This window comes from Palaemon carinicauda, chromosome 11, assembly GCF_036898095.1.
Source record: "Palaemon carinicauda isolate YSFRI2023 chromosome 11, ASM3689809v2, whole genome shotgun sequence".
Classification (NCBI taxonomy): Eukaryota; Metazoa; Arthropoda; class Malacostraca; order Decapoda; family Palaemonidae; genus Palaemon; species Palaemon carinicauda.
In genome coordinates this window covers 130,042,885-130,065,090 of record NC_090735.1, presented here as the reverse complement: position 1 = coordinate 130,065,090, position 22,206 = coordinate 130,042,885, and the positions used below count along the sequence as shown (strand labels likewise).

At 43.6% G+C, this 22,206-nt stretch overlaps 1 protein-coding gene across 1 annotated transcript in view; it reads left to right on the top strand.

Moving 5' to 3' along the window:
* LOC137650216 (DNA-dependent metalloprotease SPRTN-like) overlaps window positions 1–21,941 on the top strand; it is a 108,149-nt gene extending 86,208 nt beyond the window's left edge. The window contains exon 5 of the mRNA XM_068383444.1: window positions 19,487–21,941. Within this exon, the coding sequence (XP_068239545.1) occupies window positions 19,487–21,007 (1,521 nt within the window). The 3' untranslated portion in view covers window positions 21,008–21,941. The remainder of the gene's footprint in view (window positions 1–19,486) is intronic.
* Window positions 21,942–22,206: the final 265 nt, after the last annotated feature.

The window sequence follows — 22,206 nt, the reverse complement described above, 5'->3', positions numbered from 1 at the left end:
TCCCTAGCAGTCAAGAACCCAAACCACGTGTTGTTCTCAGACGCGTCGGATTTGGGTTGGGGTGCGACCCTGGACGGTCGGGAATGCTCGGGTCTGTGGACCTCAAGTCAGAAGAGCATGCACATCAACGGCAAGGAGCTATTAGCAGTCCACTTGGCCTTGATGAAATTCGAAAGCCTTCTTCGAAACAAAGTGGTAGAGGTCAACTCAGACAACACCACAGCTTTGGCGTACATCTCCAAGCAAGGAGGCACACACTCCCTCACGCTGTACGAGATCGCAAGGGACCTTCTCATTTGGTCAAGAAATCGAGGCATCTCCCTGTTGACGAGATTCATCCAGGGGGACTTGAACGTCTTGGCAGACTGTCTCAGTCGGAGGGGTCAGGTGATACCCACGGAATGGACCCTCCACAAGGACGTGTGCAAGAGTCTTTGGGCGACTTGGGGTCAACCCACCATAGACCTCTTTGCCACCTCGTTGACCAAGAGGTTACCAATCTATTGCTCACCAGTCCCAGATCCAGAAGCAATCCACATAGACGCGTTTCTACTGGATTGGTCTCATCTGGACTTATATGCATTCCCACCATTCAAGATAGTGAACAAGGTACTGCAGAAGTTCGCCTCTCACGAAGGGACAAGGTTGACGTTGGTTGCTCCCCTCTGGCCCGCGAGAGAGTGGTTCACCGAGGTACTTCAATGGCTGGTAGACATTCCAAGAAGTCTTCCTCTAAGGGTAGATCTCTTACGTCAGCCCCACGTAAAGAATGTTCATCAAAGCCTCCCCGCGCTTCGTCTGACTGCCTTCAGACTATCGAGAGACTCTCAAGAGCTCGAGGCTTTTCGAAGGAGGCAGCCAGTGCGATTGCGAGAGCTAGGAGAGCTTCTACCATCAGAGTATATCAGTCGAAGTGGGAAGTCTTTCGAGACTGGTGCAAGTCAGCATCTGTGTCCTCTTCCAGTACCTCTGTAGCCCAAATCGCAGATTTTCTTTTACATCTGAGAAATGTTCGCTCCCTCTCAGCTCCCACGATTAAGGGCTACAGGAGCATGTTGGCTTCGGTCTTTCGTCATAGAGGCTTAGATCTTTCCAACAATAAAGATCTCCAAGATCTCCTTAAGTCTTTTGAGACCTCTAAGGAACGTCGTTTGGCAACTCCTGGATGGAACTTAGACGTGGTCCTAAGGTTCCTCATGTCAGACAGGTTTGAGCCATTACATTCAGCCTCCCTGAAGGATCTCACCCTCAAGACGCTTTTCCTAGTGTGCTTGGCTTCGGCTAAAAGGGTCAGTGAAATTCATGCCTTCAGTAAGAACATCGGCTTTTCTACAGAAAAAGCCACATGTTCACTTCAACTTGGTTTCCTGGCCAAAAATGAACTGCCTTCTCGTCCTTGGCCTAAGTCCTTTGATATACCTTGCCTGTCAGAGATCGTAGGCAACGAACTTGAAAGAGTGCTGTGTCCAGTTAGAGCTCTTAAGTTCTACTTAGCTCGTACTAAGTCCTTACGAGGTGGATCTGAGGCATTATGGTGCTCAGTTAAGAAACCATCATTGCCTATGTCAAAGAATGCTTTGTCATATTTTATCAGATTTTTAATACGAGAGGCTCATTCTCACTTGAATGAAAAAGACCGATGCTTGCTTAAGGTTAAGACGCATGAAGTAAGAGCTATAGCAACTTCCGTGGCCTTTAAGCAAAATAGATCTCTGCAAAGTATTATGGACGCGACCTTTTGGAGAAGCAAGTCGGTATTCGCGTCATTTTACTTAAAAGATGTCCAGACTCTTTACGAGGACTGCTACACACTGGGTCCATTCGTTGCAGCGAGTGCAGTAGTGGGTGAGGGTTCTACCACTACATTACCTTAATTCCAATATCCTTTTAATCTGTCTCTTGAAATGTTTTTAATCTTGTTTTTGGGTTGTACGGAAGGCTAAGAAGCCTTTCGCATCCTGGTTGATTTGGCGGGTGGTCAAATGTCATTTCTTGAGAGCGCCCAGATTAGGGGTTTGATGAGGTCCTGTTGTATGGGTTGCAGCCCTTGATACTTCAGCTCCTGGGAGTCTTTCAGCATCCTAAGAGGATCGCTGGGCTTCGTGAGGAAGACAGACTAACAAGGCAGAGTAATCGTCTAAGTCAACTTCCTTACCAGGTACCTTTATATATTTGGGTTTTGTTATGATATAACTGTCAAAAACTCTAAGCATATACGCTGTAAACTTAATTAATTCTGGTCTCTACCCACCACCATGGGTGTGAATCAGCTATTATATATTCACCGGCTAAGTTGAATATTTAAAAATGATATTTTAATTATAAAATAAATTTTTGAATATACTTACCCGGTGAATATATAAATTAAAGGCCCCCCCTTCCTCCCCGATAGAGACCCAGCGGGATGAGAAGAATTGGAGCTGTTTACATGCATATGCGGTATCTGGCCGATAGTTGGCGCTGGTGGGCACACCCGCAACCTTCATAGCGATCGCTCGCGAGTTTTTGTGTTTTTCTGTCGAGCCGCCGGAGCGTCAGCTATTATATATTCACCGGGTAAGTATATTCAAAAATTTATTTTATAATTAAAATATCATTTTTCAACTTAATATTGCCCATCTGGTACTCTGTCATTTAGGTTATATCACTTACGTTTTATGACCAATTTTATTATCATTATTTATTATTAGTTTTTACTATGGTATTTATTTGCTAGCAAGTCCAATTTGAACCTACGAAGAATAGCAATTTAGTCTTTGCTATAATTTTGTACTTGCCTCAAGAAGGTGCTCGTTTTAGACTATATCTTTGTTTATATGTTACGTTGTCGTTATTCTTCGTTCTTGGTTATTACAATTACTAAGAAAAAAGCAATCAATTTTATTATTTTTCTTATCATATTATTGTGTGATGTTGGTTTTTTATTATGTAACCTTGAGAGCGTGAGCATAGAGTGCTCGTTTTCTGTTCTACAGATACGAGTTACCCCTTCTCTCGTTTTCTTTATTAAGCTCGAGTAATAGAGGTGGATTTCCCGTTTTCCGTTTTTTTACGATCACGAGTTATTCCTGCCTCCTCTTATTCTCCGAGTTGATGATATTACGTTTAATGATATTCACGTTTTATTGATGTGGTTACTGTTAATATAGCTAGCACTATTAATAGGTTACGTTAGTGTATGAGTCATTTGTTGGGGTCGCTTTATGCCGACACCCTTAGCTCCGCCTTGAGTTATACTCTGCTATAATGGATACTCTTTGGGTGTGAACTAGTCAGATATTTGGAGTGCAACGGTCAAATCCGGCACTCAGACTCCGGCTGAGGCCTTTTGCACACGAACCTTTGTCATGATTGATCACAATTAAATTTTTACGGTCCCTTTTTTCATCGAATCTCCGGCTTCACTGGAGATAACACAGACATTCATTATTGAGGAATGTTATCGTACCGCTGAGGGTCACGATTTCACGATGACGGACCTTCGTCACTGGATCTCCGGTACAAACAGAGATCAATCAGACGATCAGAACCGGAGTTAACATTTTGATCAATCAGACGATCAGAATCAGGGTATGAACCCTTTTTCATGAATAATCACAATTTCGTTATTACGGTCCTTTTCATTGAATCTCCGGCTTAACCGCATATCGCACAGGCGTTCAGCATTGAGGTTAATATTAGCTTTCCTCTGATGTTCACGTTTTCACTATGACGGACCTTTGTCACCGGATCTCCGGTGGCAACAGAGATCACTTAGACCACGGGTGGCCAATCTTTTGTTTTAGCTGTAAAGGAAAGGATTTAACATGAATACAAAGTACTGTAAACTGTACTTACTTTAATGACACTTTGAATTTGTGTTGGTAATATTCATTAGCTATTCTTGAAAGTCCTAATGAAAATATATGAACATAATTAGCAATTTTAAAGAAAAGTCATTCAATTTGCTATCTTTGGGGTATAGTGCGACACTTGTAATCATGAAATGCGCCACTGTTGGCGCATGCGCCATAGGTTGGCCACCCCTGACTCAGACGTTCAAAACCGGGATTAACATTATTTTACCGATGAGGTTTATAGTTACATGTTATGTGGTTACTGGATATTAGTATTCTATTGATTCATCTGTTCACTGACCAGAGTCTCAAGGAACAGTAGATAGCCTCTCATGGCATGGTTGGTTTCGACCTGGCTTTTCATTAGAAGGGGCTAGCGTTCGGTTCCAAGTACTGAGTAGAAATTTATTTCTATTTGAACACGATGTTGTATGGATATTTATCCATATATATACATACAGTAGTTATAATTAAATATATGCATAAATATAGGCATTTTTATTAGTTAGAATTATACGGCTGATCCCAGCCTGTGAATAGGATTACTAACCAGAGTTTCAAGGAACATCCAGACTTATGTCCCCTTTCTTTTACAGAAGGTCCGCCTACATGGTATGGTTCCCGGAGTCATGCACGCTCTGCTACCAGCTGTCCTCGCTACTCCGGACCCATAATGTAAGTTGGTTCTAATATGTTTCCTTTTGGTATCCTTTGGCGATGATTTAATTTGATCCGGATTAATGTATGCATTGCTTATTGAGGAGAACGGTCTTCTCCTTCATCACTAATCCCCTCACTTCTTTCAGGATGATGATGAATCTCTCCGGCCTGCAAGAGAGGCTCTCCGCCCTTGGGTATCAAGGTTTGGAAGGAATGCTCCATCTAGAGGACCCTATCTCCTCGGATTTTCCTCTCTAGGGTTGGACATCGACCCCATGGACGGGCAGGTAGGTGGTGATGAGTTTTGAGCCTTCAGCTTTGCAATTACCTGCATCACCGACCTAGGACCCTCAAAGGATCCTGATGTTCATGTTACCTTGTATAAAACCGTGACTGCTAAAAGCAACACATTCTAGGGAAAGCCAAGGGGCTATGACGGAGCTCAAAGATATGGTGGTGAGTCGGATCCGTTCAGGAACTCGGATGACTCCCCCTACAGCCCCAGGCGTATCGAAGTAACCTCCTTCGATAAAAACAACACATAGAAATTTGCCTTACATGTCCCATATATAGATGGTACCATAACGCTGGATGGCATAGACGTCCGCCCTCTGGAGGACCTAGAATTTACTCTCAGGGACTAGAATTCCCATTCAACGGATTCGTTCGATTGGAAGAGGATGCCTTGGTTAGGTTAGACAAGGTACCGAAGGTAACGGTATTATTTCCTAAAGGACAGGCCCGATCTGTCTGGACCAGGATGTTGTCGGTCTGGGGGGTATAATAATTCCAAGCTCACCCCACACAATGGGGAATACGCCATATCTACAGCTGCTCTCATTGTTGCCTTGCCTATTATGGATAAATGGACAGGTCTTACTATTCAAGCTGACAAAGAAGGTTCGGCCATACCGGCTCTTAAAGAGCCGGACCCCACCTCGGGGAGACCCTAGCCTCGATTTATCCCACTGAGACTTTCTTTCGGATATTCAGGAAGAACCAATCTCTGCCCTTTCAATTCGACCTACACCTTTGGTGGTCTGATCGGGTTAGTTGTGGGAAATACATTCTGTCTGAGGCCTCTATCAGACAGGAATCGAGCAGGCTGATAGTTTCCTCCTGATGAGGTAAAACCCTCTTCCCTCAGGAGGAGGTGAACAAGGTTCTACAAGATGATACGAGAGCAACCCAAAATTGCAGGAAAGGCGGGGCCTCACTGCCAGAAAGAAGGTCGAAGACCAAAAGGAAGCTTTCTTCAAGAAGAAGCAGAGAGTTGCCCTCTACAAAACGAACCAGGGTCACTGCCATCAATAGTCAGTTACCCACTCGACATCACAGTCTTCCTCTGATTCGACGACTATGCATCCGGATCCCCCCTCATCAGGTGGGATACCTCACTGGTTCCCCAGGTACACAGCCCAACCCCGTCTGGATGCCCTCGCCTGCATTCAGCCCTAGCTCTGAACCCTCAGGTTCCTTTCGTGGACACCAGAGAGGAAGATACAGGAGTAGAAGACAGTTCCGCCATCAAGGCGGACCTAGGAAAAAGGGGGCTCGGGGAAGGAAAGGACCTAGGTTCACTCCCTCACAACGAGGTAGTCCCGGTAGGGGAGAGACTTTACCACTTTCAAGACCATTGGACCTTCAGTCCGTGGGCTCATAGCATAATCTCTAAAGGTTTGAGGTGGAAATGGCCACAAGGTCCTCCTCCTCCACCAGTGACCCTCTCCCAGAAATCCACTCCCATCCTGAAAGAGTACACCACAGAGTTACTCAAGAAGAAAGCAATCAAACGGGACCGATCACCGAAGTTCCAAGGCCGCCTGTTCACAATTCCGAAGAAAGGCTTGTCGGCATGGAGAGTGGACCGGGACTTGTCAAAGCTAAACTCTTACATTCTCTGCGGCAAGTTCCGGATGATAACTATCTCTCAGGTACGGACCTTACTTCCTCGTGGGGCCGTCACCACCTCTGTCGATCTTACCGACGACTGTTATCATGTGCCTATAGCTCGAAACTTCTCTTCTTATCTAGGCGGAAAGCCTTTGCGTTCAAGACAGGCTCTTCAGCCTCAACATTGATCCCAGGATATTCACGAAACTGGGAGAGACAGTGTTAGAACAACTCAGGAACCAAGAGATACAGATCATGGCTTATTTGGACAGTTGGCTCATTTGGGCCCAGTCGGCCATAGAAGGCAACAGAGCTACGAAGGAAGTACTTCGATTTCTCGACAACCTGTGATTTTGGGTCAATCTCCAAAAGTCTCGCCTGCAACCATCAGGCCACTTAGAATGGTTAGACATTCAGTGGCACCTTTCGAAGCACACGTTGTCTCTCCCTTCCAAAAAGGTAAGAGGAATAGCTTCTAAGATCAAGAATTTTCTCAACACAAACGGATGTCCAGAAGAACCTTAGAAAGTATCATCGGCCTTCTCCAATTCACTTCAATAACAAAAATTCAAAGACATCAATCGAGTTTGGAGAAAGAGAGCTACAGTACCTTTAAGAGACAAGGTTTCGAAGATCCCCTCTGTCTTGAAAATGAGACTACGCCCATGGTCCGAACCGAAGAACCTCTCCAAATCGGTTCCTCTACAATTCCCACCTCCACAAGAGACATTCCATACAGCCGCGCCTCTAAGTGGATGGGGGGATTACTCCGAACATCAGATGTTTCAGGGGTCTTGGTCACCCGCCATGAAACAGACCCATATCAATGTTCTCGAAGTCATGGCAGTGTTCTTGACCCTGAAGAGACTCTCTCCTCCGAGGTCGAGCCACATCAGAGTAGTGTCAGACAGCACAGACGTGGTACACTGCGTCAACAGGGGAGGATCCAAAGTCACCCAACCTGAATCGGATCCTGGTCACTATCTTCGCCTGGCCAACAGAAAAGAACTGGATCCTGTCAGTAACTCACCTTGCGGGAGTCCAGAATGTGAGAGCAGACTCACTAGCCAGGACGAAACCACTGGAGTCAGAATGGTCTCTAGACATAATTTCATTCCGGTGGATACTCAGGAACCATTAGAAGGAGTTTTACCTATTTCCCCCAGTGAATCTTCTAATGAGACTTTTACACAAACTACGCTCCTTCCGGGGGGCAGTGGTTTTAGTACCACCTCACTGGCCAAGAACAGTTGGTTTCCTCTCCTCCTCGAGTTGAAACTCCGTCCCTTCCGGATTCCGTTCCCCAAACTGACTCAAGTAATCCAAACTCACTGTGTCAGATTGCTCAAGGGTAGCCGAACTCTGACTTTGTGGACTACAGGAAGGTTGCAGCTCGTAGAGACGCGAACATTGAACCGGAAATCGATCTCTTCATCGAATCAGACAAAAGGGACTCGACAATTCACCAATATGATTCGGCCGTTAACAACTAGCAGATTCCCTAAGAGTTCAGACCATACTCGTATGTCTCCGAATATAGACATCTCTTTCTTGAGGTTCTTATTTGGCAAAGGCCTAACAGTTAGCACTTTAACCACCATCAAGAAAGCTTTGAAGAAGATCTTCCTTGTTGGGTTTAACATTAACCTAGCTGATTCCTATTTCTCATCTATTCCAAAAACATGTGCTAGGCTTTGACCTTCGGTTTGGCCACAAAAGGACTCTGGTCTATGAACGGTGTCCTCAAAACTTGCGCCGGACACGGACAATGAACCCTGCTCTTATCACTCTTCTTAGGAAGACTTTATTTCTAACGGCTTCGGCCTCAGGTGATGGAATATCAGAACTAGCAGCTCTCTCACGAACCCGGAAAACATAGTTTTCAATATTAAACTTACCCGATAATCATGTAGCTGTCAACTCCGTTGCCCGACAGAATTCTATGGAGGGATACGCCAGCTATCACAATACAGTACTAGAAGGGGGTGTATTTACCAGCGCCACCTGTGGCCAGGTACTCAAGTACTTCTTGTTGACACCTCCTCAATTATTCCTCTGTCGTGCTTCCGGCAAGACGTTCTGGGATACGCTTATGTTCTTGGAGTATTTTCACGACTTTGGTGAAGTATTTCTCTTTGATTTCGGCTGTCGCTTTACTGGAAACTTCTATATTAGCTTAGTTAGCTTTTGGAATTAATTTGATTAATTATGGTGACGAAGAGAGTATGAACTCTCGTTCACCTTTCAATGGCCGACCCTTCCCTTAGACGGAAGTGTTGGTGTCTAAGAGAGTATAGACTCTCTTTCTTAATTTTGCTTAACAAAAGTTATAGATTTATTTTATATCTCTCCGCCTCTTATAGGCCTCTTCGATTAACTTCCTTTTATTATAAACTTATTAAAATTAATTTTTATATTTGTTTATATTCGACCTTCCTAATAGTAGGCGGTCTTTTCTTGGTACCGAAGTTAATTAACATTGAGCCCGTCATTTCGGTTTTACCTGTTAACATATTATGCTATTTCCGCCACAGAGTTTGAAAGAATTTCTTTGATAGTCTCGTACTGTTTTCAAAGTTGAACTAACGTTTTGTTTTGTCTCTGCAGTTGTTGACGTTCAGAACGTTCAACTTGCACTCTATCGTTACGATAGAGAAAGAATGTTCACGGTTTCACGTTGCAGTAAGAGTAACCGTGTCTAGCGTTTTGTTCATTCTTTCTTAACTTAATGGTTTTGATCCTAATAAAGGAACTTTTCTGTTTTTTCCTTTAACAATAATATGTTTTAACGATATATATGATTGGGCTCTTCTCTCAGGTTCTAAGTCAAGAGAGAGAGAGAGAGAGATAGAGACGGAGGGAGAAAGAGGATAAACGTTTCATTCAAGCCTGCCAGGCGTACGAGTAACGTCGTTATCGTTTTTGCTCTTCTCCCTAGTCTCTTTAGGGGAAGAAACTAAACGTTTCTAGAGTGATCTAGTGTTTAGTCTCTTTCCAGCCACTGAATTATCTTTCATTAGATTTTTCTGTTACATTGCAATTCTGTTTTCGCAATTACTAACTTTTGAGAAAGGATAGAATTGCGTGTTTCAGGTACAAACCACTTAAAGTTTCGAGTTCAGTGAAATAAGTGCAAACAGAAATCAAAGTGATAAGTGATTAGCGCAAAGTATGTCAGTGTTGTGCGTGAGGGTACTTTTGTGCGCGCCAGTCGTCCTCCCAGTCCGGGACCTCTTGCAAGCTCCCAAGCCCAGGGGAGAAGCAATGTCGAAGGGCATAAGGGTTCAGCAGGCCTTGATCGGCGCACAGAAGTATCCTCGGTGGTTGTGGGCGTGTCTTACCGAGACCGTCACTCCCACCCGCAGACGATTGAGCCCTTATTTTGCTCGTCTGCAGAAGAGATTTAGGGGAGAAAATAAAGGCAGAGTAACGCTGGTCTCAGGTCTCAAGACCTCTTAAACGTAAAGTCCAGACCTATGCCAGACGTACGAAGTTAAAGTTCAACAACCCGGATGCAGTCATTGGGTTAGCTCTGACTCTCCTCAGTCATCAGTTGAATACACTCCGCCTAAGAGGAGTAAGGTTCTGCCGCAACAGATCTCTGCTGTTAAGGCTTTACCTCAGCAGACCTTAGTGTCTGCCGACCCCAAGTTGACTCTACTGCAGTCCATGCAGTCACAACTTTCGGTCTTGTTGCGTGAGTGTCGGGCTGAGAGTGTTGCGCCTCCGCCTCCGCCTACACTCCCCCCGCCTATGCTCGCTCCGCCTGATCGCAGTACCACCTGCCAGGCGTACGATGTTGTGGACTCTACTACAGTCCATGCAAGCACAGCTTTCGGACTTGATGCGTGAGTGTCGGGCTGAGAGTGTTGCTCCTCCGCCTCCCCCTACACTCCCTCCACCTACACTCGCTCCGCCTGATCGCAGTACCACCTGCCAGGTGTATGATGTTGTGGACTCTACTACAGTCCATGCAAGCACAGCTTTCGGACTTAATGCGTGAGTGTCGGGCTGAGAGTGTTGCTCCTCCGCCTCCGCCTCCGCCTACACTCCCTCCGCCTACGCTCGCTCCGCCTGATCGCAGTACCACCTGCCAGGCGTACGATGTTGAGCCACGTGCTGAGTTTGCTGTTCCCTGTGGTGTTCAGCCTCCGCCTTCCTTAAGGCAACCTTTACAATGGGGTCAGGAGGATTATACCTCTCTTCCTCCGCCTCCACTTGCTGCTCCACCAGTGATGCAACACTCGGTTGAGGTACAACAACCTCTCCCGTCCATGAGTCAGTCTCCTCAGCTCTCGCTGCAGCGAGCTCAACCCTCCACAAGGCAAGCACCACAACACCTTAGCCTTGCGCCTCAGGAGCCTCAGCTTGCGAGACATTTACCTTGTTCTGCGCAGCCTCTTCCTCATCGCGCTCCGCTCACACCACAGGAACTGGAACTTGCTACTCCGCTTCCGCCAACCGCTCAGCAAGCGCAACCCTTGGGTTCAACCACTCATGCTAGGAGTCAGCCTCCTCCACCCATGCGCCTTCCTTCTGCTTGTCTTTTATTCAGCCTTTGCAGACTGAGCCTCAGGTGTTCCCTCAACAGAGTCTTAAAGAGGAAACCACAACTATTGTTGTTCCAGCTCGTTCTGACTCTGCTGTTCAGCATACCTTACCTCCATTTTCAAACCATGGCAAAAATATGAATCATGAGTTATGAATGTAAGGTAAACATTATGTTGATTTTTAAACCCCATGCAAGCATACATAAAGCACTCTAGCACTGGTCATGGAATTTCTGAGAAATGTTAAACGCCATGCACACGCTCTGCTTTCCTTACAGCAGGCTCTGCTTACAGCAGGCTCTGCTTACTACATGCTCTGCATACAGCATGCTCTGCATACAGCATGCTCTGCATACAACATGCTCTGCATACAGCATGCTCTGCATTCAGCATGCTCTGCATACAACATGCTCTGCATACAGCATGCTCTGCATTCAGCATGCTCTGCATACAACATGCTCTACATACAGCATGCTCTGCATACAGCATACTCTGCATACATCATGCTCTGCATACCTTACCGCATGCTTCTCAGTCACACATCTTGGGTTGTTGCCAACTCACTAGACTGTCAAGCAGTTTCATAACGTTGCCTTCTAGTCTGCTGCTTTTGCACCAGTGAACCCTCACTCAGAGAACTTAGCTTTTCTAGGATAAGGTCCCTGTAGATGAGAAAGTTCTTTTCTCCCTCCTTCGGATATTTCCTTGAGGACTCTGTCATTTGGAGGGAGCCTTTAGCTGCATAACCTCTTATGGACTTTTTTTTAAGCATAACATGCTTCCAGGGAAGGTAATGGTTCCACTTCAGTCGCTAATCCCGTCTGTTACCACACCTGCTCCCATAGACCTTGAGCTGTGTTGCATGCCATGCAGTCCAAGCTTAGTCCTTGTTAGAGGATTTTTTGTTTACGAAGTCAATGTGTCACGGGGAAGACGTTCAACAACCAACAGAAGTGACTTGTTGTGACGCAGTGCGGCAACCTCAGCAACCCGTTAAGGAGTTGTCTGTACGACCCAGACAGTCTAGACAGATTCGGGTTGTCACTGTACTTCCTCGCTTGCCCATGATTGACAGTTCACAGACTGTGCAGCAGTATCATGATCTTGTGTCCGGCTCCGTCAGACGACTGGCTTTTAAGAGCTCCCACAAGTCGTCGCTGTCTGGAGATTTTCAAATGGACTATGGATCTGACCAAGGAACTGGGCCTCCTGGTCAATTTTGAGGAGTCTCAGCTTGTTCCATCCCAGACCATTGTCTCCTTGGGTATGGATCTTCAGAGTCGAGCTTTTCGGACTTTTCCGTCGGCCCCAAGGATCTTCCAAGCCCTAGAATGCATCCAGAGCATGCTGAGAAGGAACCGATGCTCAGTCAGGTAGTGGATGAGTCTAACAGGGACACTTTCATCGCTGGCCCTGTTCATCGTGTTAGGGAGACTCCACCTCCCCCCCCTTCAGTATCATCTAGCTGCTCACTGGATAAAGGACATGACGCTAGAGACGGTCTCAGTTCCTATTTCCGAAGAGAGGAGGTCTTCTCTCGCGTGGTGTAAGAACAGCTTTCTTCTCAAGGAAGGCTACCTTTGGCTGTTCAGAAACACGACCGCCGTCTCCTCTCGGACGCATCAGACACGGGCTGGGGTGCGACTTTGGACGGACAAGAATGCTCGGGAACATGGAATCAGGAGCAAAGGACACTTCACATCATTTGCAAGAAGTTGTTGGCGGTTATTCTGGCCTTGATAAACTTCAAGTCCCTCCAGCTTAACAAAGTGGTGGAGGTGGACTCTGACAACACCACAGCCCTGGCTTACATCTTCAAGCAGGGAGGGACTCTTTCGTGGAAGTTGTTCTAGATCGCAAGGGACCTACTCATCTGGTCTTTAGATCAAAAGCTAACTGGTAACGAGGTTCATTCAGGGCGGTATGAATGTCATGGCAGATCACCTCAGACGGAAGGGTCAGGTCATCCCCACAGAGTGGACCCTTCTCAAGAATGTTTGCAACAGACTTTGGGCCCTGTGGGGTCAGCCAACCATAGATCTGTTCACTACCTCGATAACCTAGAGACTCCTGTTGTATTGTTCTCCGATTCCAGACCCAGCAGCAGTTCACGTGGATGCTTTTCTGCTGGATTGGTTCCATCTCGACCTGTATGCATTCCCGCCGTTCAAGATTGTCAACAGAGTACTTCAGAAGTTCTCCTCTCACTAAGGGACACGGCTGACGTTGGTTGGCTCCGCTCTGGTCCGCGAGAGAATGGTTCTTAGAGGTACTGCAATGGCTGGTCGACATTCCCAGGACTCTTCCTCTAGGAGTGAACCTTCTAAGTCTACCTCACGTAAAGAAGGTACACCCAATCCTCCATGCTCTTCGTCTGACTGCCTTCAGACTTTCGAAAGACTCTCAAGAGCTAGGGGCTTTTCGAAGGAGGCAGCCAGAGCGATTGCCAAAGCAAGGAGAACATCCACTCTCAGAATCTATCAGTCTCAAGGGGAAGTCTTCCGTAGCTGGTACAAGACCAATGCAGTTTCCTCAACCAGTACCACTGTAACCCAGATTGCTGACTTCCTGTTATATCTAAGGAAAGTAAGATCCCTTTCAGCTCCTACGATCAAGGGTTACAGAAGTATGTTGGCAGCGGTTTTCCGCCACAGAGGCTTGGATCTTTCCACCAACAAAGATCTACAGGACCTCCCTAGGTCTTTTGAGACCTCAAAGGAACGTCGGTTGTCCACTCCAGGCTGGAATCTAGACGTGGTCCTAAGGTTCCTTATGTCATCAAGATTTGAACCTCTCCAATCAGCCTCTTTTTAGGACCTCACATTAAAAACTCTTTTCCTCGTGTGCTTGACAACAGCTAAAAGAGTAAGTGAGATCCACGCCTTCAGCAGGATCATTGTTTTCACATCTGAAACGGCTACATGTTCCTTGCAGCTCGGTTTTTGCTAAACGAGCTTCCTTCACGTCCTTGGCCTAAGTCGTTCGAGATCCCAAGCCTGTCCAACTTGGTGGGGAATGATCTGAAGAGAGTACTTTGCCCAGTTAGAGCTCTTAGGTACTATCTAAAAAGGTCTTAACCTTTACAAGGACAATCAGAAGCCTTATAGTGTGCTATCAAGAAACCTTCTTTTCCAAGTTCTAAGAACTCAGTTTCTTACTATTCAGGCTTCTGATTAGAGAAACACATTCTCATCTGAAGGAAGAAGACCTTGCTTTGCTGAAGGTAAGGACACATGAAGTGGGAGCTGTGGCTACTTCAGTGGCCTTCAAACAGAACCATTCTCTGCAGAGTGTTATGGATGCAACCTATTGGAGAAGCAAGTCAGTGTTCGCATCATTCTATCTCAAAGATGTCCAGTCTCTTTACGAGTACTGCTACACCCTGGGACCATTCGTAGCAACGAATGCAGTAGTAGGCGAGGGCTCAGCCACTACATTCCCATAATCCCATAACCTTTTAACCTTTCTCTTGAATACTTTTTATGGGTTGTACGGTCGGCTAAGAAGCCTTCCACATCCTTGTTGATTTGGCGGGTGGTCAATTCTTTCTTGAGAAGCGCCGAGGTTAAAGGTTGTGATGAGGTCCTTTAGTATGGGTTGCAGCCCTGTATACTTTAGCACCTTTGAGTTGATTCAGCCTCCCAAGAGGAACGCTGCGCTCAGTAAGGAAGACGATCTTATTAAAGGCAGAGTAACGGTTCAAGTCGACTTCCTTACCAGGTACTTATTATTTCATTGTTATTGTGGATAACTGATTATATGAAATACGGGATACTTAGCTATCCTTTAGTCTTGTACACTGGTTTTTCACCCACCCCCCTGGGTGTGAATCAGCTACATGATTATCGGGTAAGTTTAATATTGAAAAATGTTATTTTTATTAGTAAAATAAATTTTTGAATATACTTACCCGATAATCATGATTTAATCGACCCTCCCTTCCTCCCCATAGAGAACCAGTGGACCGAGGAATAATTGAGGAGGTGTCAACAAGAAGTACTTGAGTACCTGGCCACAGGTGGCGCTGGTAAATACACCCCCTTCTAGTATTGTGATAGCTGGCGTATCCCTCCATAGAATTCTGTCGGGCAACGGAGTTGACAGCTACATGATTATCGGGTAAGTATATTCAAAAATTTATTTTACTAATAAAAATAACATATTTCCTCCCTACAGCCGAAGAACTCCTTTCTCCAGACAATGATTTCCTAGCTAAGAAATGAGGATCCGCAAAATAGGTGCTCCCCTCGGAAGATTATTCTTCTTCCCCAGGATCTTTTCTCTGTGTTCAGTCACTACTCTCAAGGCCTTTTTTAGCTAGAACTGCCACCCGCTCGTCTGGCCCCTTGGTTATCGGGGAACAAGGAGGTACTATTTCCATTCACGGCATCAGGCAACAAATCCTCTACTTCTTTAAACATACTAATCCGGAATCATTTCCCCAGGCTCATGATATACGGACAGTAGATACCTACATCAATTACTTCCAGAACAGAGACTTTGATGATTTTTAAACAAAAAATATACGGGTTGGAAATCCCCTATGGTTGTCTTACGCCACTATCTAAAGATTTTACAGGCCCTTAAATACCCGACGATGGCAGCGGGGAGCCTATTCCCTCTCCATTAATCTCTGCTTCTTCCTTTCTTCCATCTCTTCTCTTCTCCCTCCTACCCGCCACTCACACCACGTTGTCACTCTCCTGGGTAGTTCGTTAGCCCTATGATATTTGCCATGTTTAATTCCTATGGTTCAACTGTTATTGTAGTTACCGTTCCTTTAAGGTTTAGATATGCTTAGACATGTAAGGTTTGATGCCTTTTGCGATTTGACACTCAGTTGATTCCTTGTCGTCTTAGTTATTTAGCTATGTCATTTGGCTAGTTGGTAATTGGACGTTTCTTACATTATTATATTATATTATTGTCGTACATGGTGATTGTATTCTCCGCATTATGTTATTACTTTGTTGGGCTTGGAAGGCATTCTCTGGTACATTTTCACCGGCCGTCACAGATCGACCCAGAAAAGGGATTTTGACGAAGGAAAAATCTATTTCTGGGGAGAGACCTGTGACGCCCGGTGAAACCCTTCCCGGTTATTTTTGTACGGACCCACCCTTTCCTTGCCAAGCCATGTGTTCTTGCAGAAGGATGACCTGGAGAGCGCGAGTAGTAGGTGTCGGTGGGGTAGCCCAACTGTATTCTCTAGGACCTGTCACGGCCCTCCCCTTTGATGAAGGGATTATCTAAATGGAAGACAGCCTGTGAATAGTGGTTTACACACGCCCTTGTTAAATACACGACACCAACAAGGTGCTCGCGCGAGGGTTGTAACCTCTGCATTCCATGCTTTTATCTTTCTCTAGTATATTTGGAAGATTTATATTAGAAAAGTGTAAAGAAGGACCCTTTTCACCGGGCGTCACAGGTCTCTCCCCACAAATAGATTTTTCCTTCGTCAAAATCCCTTTTTTAGATTTATTTCAGAAGCAGGTCTTCTGAAAACTATTTAACTTTTATGATTTTAATTGAATACTCTTATTTTTTATTTTATTTTATTTTTTATTTTTGTATGCATAAATTAAATGTTACCGGCGTCAATGACCTTAGATGTCAGGATGCCTGAAAATTTTAAATCAATCAATCATAGGTACGTATATCAAGAGTCTATTCAATGCCATGGCCCTATAATGTCTACCCTTACTGGCCATTCACATTAATATTAGGTTTCACCAAGCATACTCATCTTTGCCCTTGAACATCACCATAAATTTACCATGATCTTGTTCTTAGATGTCCTAACTCATTTCATGATCTGGGGTTTTGCCTTCAGAAATGGATATCAGGTTGTAAGTACTTAATTCTCCATTTATATCATAGCATGTTCCAACACCATGTTTTTTAGGCATCAAGATCATCTAAGCTGAGGAATTTTCTTCTTTATTGTTTCTCCGTTTGCAGTGAAATAAGACTTTGTTCCTATGTATATATGAACCTTTATCCTTTAATAGGAGTATGCTTTCAGCAAAACTGGTTACGGCTATTAAAACTTATAACTTTGTTTTCTGCCATTGGATAGAACTTGCGTACAGCACTTCCATTGTCCTCATGTGGTAGTTTTAATCTTTTGCCTTTTCTTCTATATACATGTATTGGCAGATTGTCATGTGCAAGGAATAGTTAATTAGAAGAAAAGATTTTCAGTTATTTCCTGATAACTGTAGCTGTATGAGAGTTTTCTGTGCAACCTGCTGATATTCACATTCTTGTTCCTTTTAAAAGGCATTCCTGTTAGCAGTTTATTTGTTTATGGACGTGGCCTTATGACAACAACGAAAACGTAATCCTGACGAGGTTGGCATTCCTTTTACTGTACATCGCCCTATTCAGAGGAAGGAGCTTTTGATCCTTCCAAGTTTGAAGAGAAGGTGCGCTAAACTTATTTTCAGTGTCTACCCTTCCTGGAAAGGTGCTAAGGATGTATCACCTGAGTGTGCTGTCTGTACATAAAGTTCTTGTGATTTCTTTCCCAGTGGGTGTGTCATCATCAGCCTGTACAATGCTATGGAAGGCAAACATCCAGTTCTTCCTTCTTTGCATCATCATCTTTAGAGGATCTTCACTGCCACTTCTAGAAGAACTAGTAGAGGACATTATTGAAAAAGTCTATGAAGTCCGATCTATGAGAGTCACATATGCGCGACTTCTGTCATTTCTCTCCTTATGGGACAGACTGTATGGTACCAGGAACCTTTTTTCTTGAGTGAGTGTCAAGAGTTTTACCATAGTGGCAGGAAACCCTGACATGCATATCACTAGCAAGGTATTTTGGTAATCATTATGAGTGATCACACACCTTTTACCTGTCCTCGGTCTTGTACCGAGAGAAGTAAGTGCTGAGAGTTGTCCCATAGCGGGAAGAAACGTTGGTACGTGCAACACTTGTAGCCAGAAGAAATGTTGTCACACACAATTCTCAGTGTTGTACCAAATGCAGTGCTTATGACCGAACACTACTACTAATCTCCCAAAGATGATGAAGTTGCTGAAAAATGATCAATCAGCTGGACTTGTGTGTCTCCGAGTGATCTCTTCCCACTTACACGAGGATGGTACTTCCCAAGAATACACTACACACCAGGAGAAATAGTACGTACGGGAATGTACCCAACACGGGGTTCATTTCGATACCTAGCTCATTTGTCCAGGCACTTTCTAGTGCAAGATCTTATATATGAGCAGGCACACTCAGTCACCAGGGATAGGTTGTAGGTTTAGAGAGGTCCCTACATCCTCATTTAATGTAGAGGGTTCTTACCTTGTGGGGCTCTCTGGGGATCGACCTCTTTGCCATCTGGCAAAACAAGAAGCTCGCTGTTCCAGACCATTTGGCTGTGTTTGAAGATGCCTTCCAACACCCATAGGATCACCTGGACGTCCTCGACTTCCCTCTGCTTGGCCTGATCCAGCTGTTAATCAACAGGGTGTTGATTACACCAGGACTCAGGATGACCCTTCTGGCTACCAGATGGCTCCATGCCAAGTGGTATCTTGATCTTCTAACTCTTGTAGTATCGGTCCAAAGAGAACTACCCTAGTACCCCATGCTTCTCTGTCAGCAGCATCTTCAGAGGTACCACCAGTCTGTGAACTCGTCAAATCTTAAAAGTTGGAGTCTATCCAGGATCTTCAAGCGGAAGGCTTTTTACAAGGCACTACACAGACATCTGGATATCTGCAATGGTCCTCTGCAGCCATCTACCAGGGAAAGTGGGCCATCGTTTGCAATTAGTGTTGTAGAAGTGATGTTTCTATGGTTGTAGCAACTCTAGCGCAGATTGCGGATATTTTCGTCTTCCTTCACGAAGAGAATCGCCTCTCAGTTGCAGTTAACAAAGGCTACCCCTCAGCATGGAGCATGGTCTGTTGACTGAAGGGTATAGACTTCTCCACTTTGTGCGAGTTGTCTATGCTCATGAGGGCCTTTAAGCAATCTTGTCCTCTAGGCCGTTAGTCTTACTCCATACAAGCTTTTGAGGAGGTGGTCAGACAGATCTGACTCACAAGAAAATGAACCACACAGTTTGGTTTTAAGAGGACTGCCAAGTAGTGAGTCTTCCTAATTAATGGACAAGAGAGTGTATGCTGCATAGGATTAAATCACAAATTTTCAAAGTAATTTGTATTTTTCCTATCTATACAAATCTGAGTCCTTTAGTCCAATTTCCCTCCTCAACTACCCTTCTCAGTTCTGAGCCAGAAGGTCGAAAGTGAAACTACTCCTGCTGTAAAGGGGCTTGGTTCCTGCCCACATCCTTCACCAACTGGATAACCGCTTGTTAACCAAGTTTTAACGACTGTCTCCAGCTCGCACTGAATCAATCGCCCTCATTAAAGGACTCGGTTTGTATAACTAGGAAAAATATAAATTGCTTAAAAAATTTGTGATATTGTCAGTGCTCCATGGTTTGTATATAAGAAAAATGTACCTTAGAATTATTTTATTAAAATTCTGTATTATTGTCGGATTGCATCTCTTTACAGATATATCATAACTTTGAGAAGGAAGTTAACAAGTTCCGAGTTAACGTTTATAGATGTGATGGTCCATGTGTAAAAAAACGTCCGTTCTTTGGAATTTTGCGACGAGCTATACAACGTCCTCCTGGTCCTGGTGATAAATGGTGGGCACAGCACCAATTAGAATGTGGTGGCACGTTCCACAAAATTGGAGGTCCTGGATCCCCATGTAAAGGTAAAGACACAGAAATGATTATTCAGAAGAATAAAAATAATGAAAAGTGTAAAAAACCTAAAGGTTCAAAGCAAAATTATAAAAACTCTGACCTCACGGATACACTCAAAGGAAAAGATTCAATTTCTACAAAAAGAAAATTGTTCCATAAAAATGATCAAACTAAAAAAGAAACTTTTGATGAAAATGATGTATTGAAAAGAATTCGTGATAAGTATTCAAATGTTAAGCAAACCATAATGTTATCAAAAGAAACAGCAAGCCAGCTCAGTAAGTTACATGATGAGCGCTCAAGCTACAGCCATCCTTCTTCATCAAGTGAGTCTTATGGTCGTTATCGTTACCGCTATCCCGCTCCTTTTGGAAACTATGTGGAGGGAAAAATTAATTATAATTATCGAAGCCATGCTCCTAAGCAGGTTAAGATCAAGAAATATTTGGATAGATACAGAGAAGCAAAAAAATGTGTAGAACCTCTAGCTAGTAAATCTCTCAAAGCTTTTGAACCATCTCACAAAAAATCTATATCATGTGACAAAACTTATGACTTAAAGAATAACTGCAAAGGAAGTGCAAGAGAGAGAGATTTCAATTATGATTATAAGTCAAAGACCCCAGATAAAGTAAAGTTAGGAAAATATATCAATAGATATCGAACTGCACTGCATTCTAGTTCAAGTGATGAGAATGTATTGTTACCTTCAGAAAATTCTTCCTCAAAGAATATTATTTCATTAGATTCTAAAGAGACTTTGTTATTAAGTTCACAAACCTCTTCCACAAAGAAAGACCCATCATCATTTTCAGGTTCTTCAAAGACTACCACATGTCCCATTTGCAGTATTCAAATACCTTTCAAAGATTATGATCAGCATTTGGGAGAGTGCTTTGGTAATGACATAGACTTTGAGGAAGATTTCGATAATAATGAAAACGATCTTAATGTAAAAGGTCCTAATGATATCCCTGTACCATTGCCTGCCTCCAGAAAAGAAAGAAAGAAATCTTGTACAGATTATTGGGATGATATGTTTGCAGCCACCAACTGTAAAAATTGTGGGTCAAAAGTCTTCCAAGATGAGATGCAGTTACATCTACAGTATTGTACAGATTCAGATGATGAATCAGGTTTCAAAGATTCTCCTGAAAAATCAGCTTACCAGGACTGGCAGGGTGAAAAGGAAGTCTCCTTAACTGGTTCTTTGGGTAAAGGTTTTATTTCTTGTCCCTCATGCCAGGAAAAAGTTAAAGAGGAAAAGATCCATGAGCACCTAGATGAATGCCTAACCTTTGTGCGTGAAGAGTTTTGAATGATTCCAGTTGTAAATCTTGATAATGACCAGTTGAATAAAAATATTATTTAAAACAGCAATTAGTTGTGAATTTTACCGGGAGACATACAGTGAGATGCTGAAAGTATAATCCTGATATTTTTGAGTGCCTTAATTTTGTTGTGCATGAGTATTCTTAAAATTGAAAATCGGAGTTCATTATGCTGTAAACATCTTATGTACTGCCATTACCTTAAGGCCATTCCATGGTGTTTTAACAGAGGTTTAAAGTCCCTTGATTTAACAATATTGAGGCTGTGTGATTTATTTATTAAACCTATCAAGGGTAAATTATACAGTTTGCCTATTTTATCGTATCTAACTTGTAGATTTTTTAGAATTTTTTTAGATGTGAAAATAGAACAGCATTTCTGTATTAAGATGATCTCGTTATTTATACTGTATTGTAGATTTTTCAAATGTTATATATTTGTCTTGAAGTGCTTTACCAAGCTTCTTATTTATGACTTTGTTTTACTTTTAAAGATGTATGATATGTACAGTACTCGTATATGTCCTTATAGTGAACAAACCTCTTGTTTTCTTAAGCTATATTACCTTGGTGTGTGTAGTGTCAGTCAAAAATACTCTCAATTAAGAGTGAAATTATTAGTCTTCATCAGTACAGTATTGGGCTTCCTCTTTTTTTTTTTTTTTTTTATTTGCTGCTTCTCTTACAGGGAAACCTTTTAGGTGTTGATTTCTTTAGGTATTGTCCATAATATCTATATGTACTTGAAGTCATGTTGCAGATTAAGCCTTCATCAAGCTGTATGGGCATCAAGGGAGGTTCATAGAAATAAGTAATATTATAGGGTTAAAGATTACAGGAAACAATTTGAGTATTTTGATTGGAAATCTTCTTGATTAAGTGTACTTATTCTACTGTATATTGAATGAGATTTGTGGTGAAGGCAGAGTTGTTTCAACCCTAATCCAGCCATCTGTAACTCTGCTGGTAGGCCTCACTTACAGCAGTAGTGAATTTCAGAGAGGAACCTTTGTTATATGTTTTCACTGAAACAAACGTAATTGCGGCTATACTTAGGAATTACTCTTATTTTGTGAAGGTTGTTTGGCTCATGTCATCTGGATTTATACTTAAGATAGCTTGTAAGTCTACCCGCTCTTTCTCCTTGCTGTTTTTCAGAGGAAGGAACCATTTCACTGATAGGATT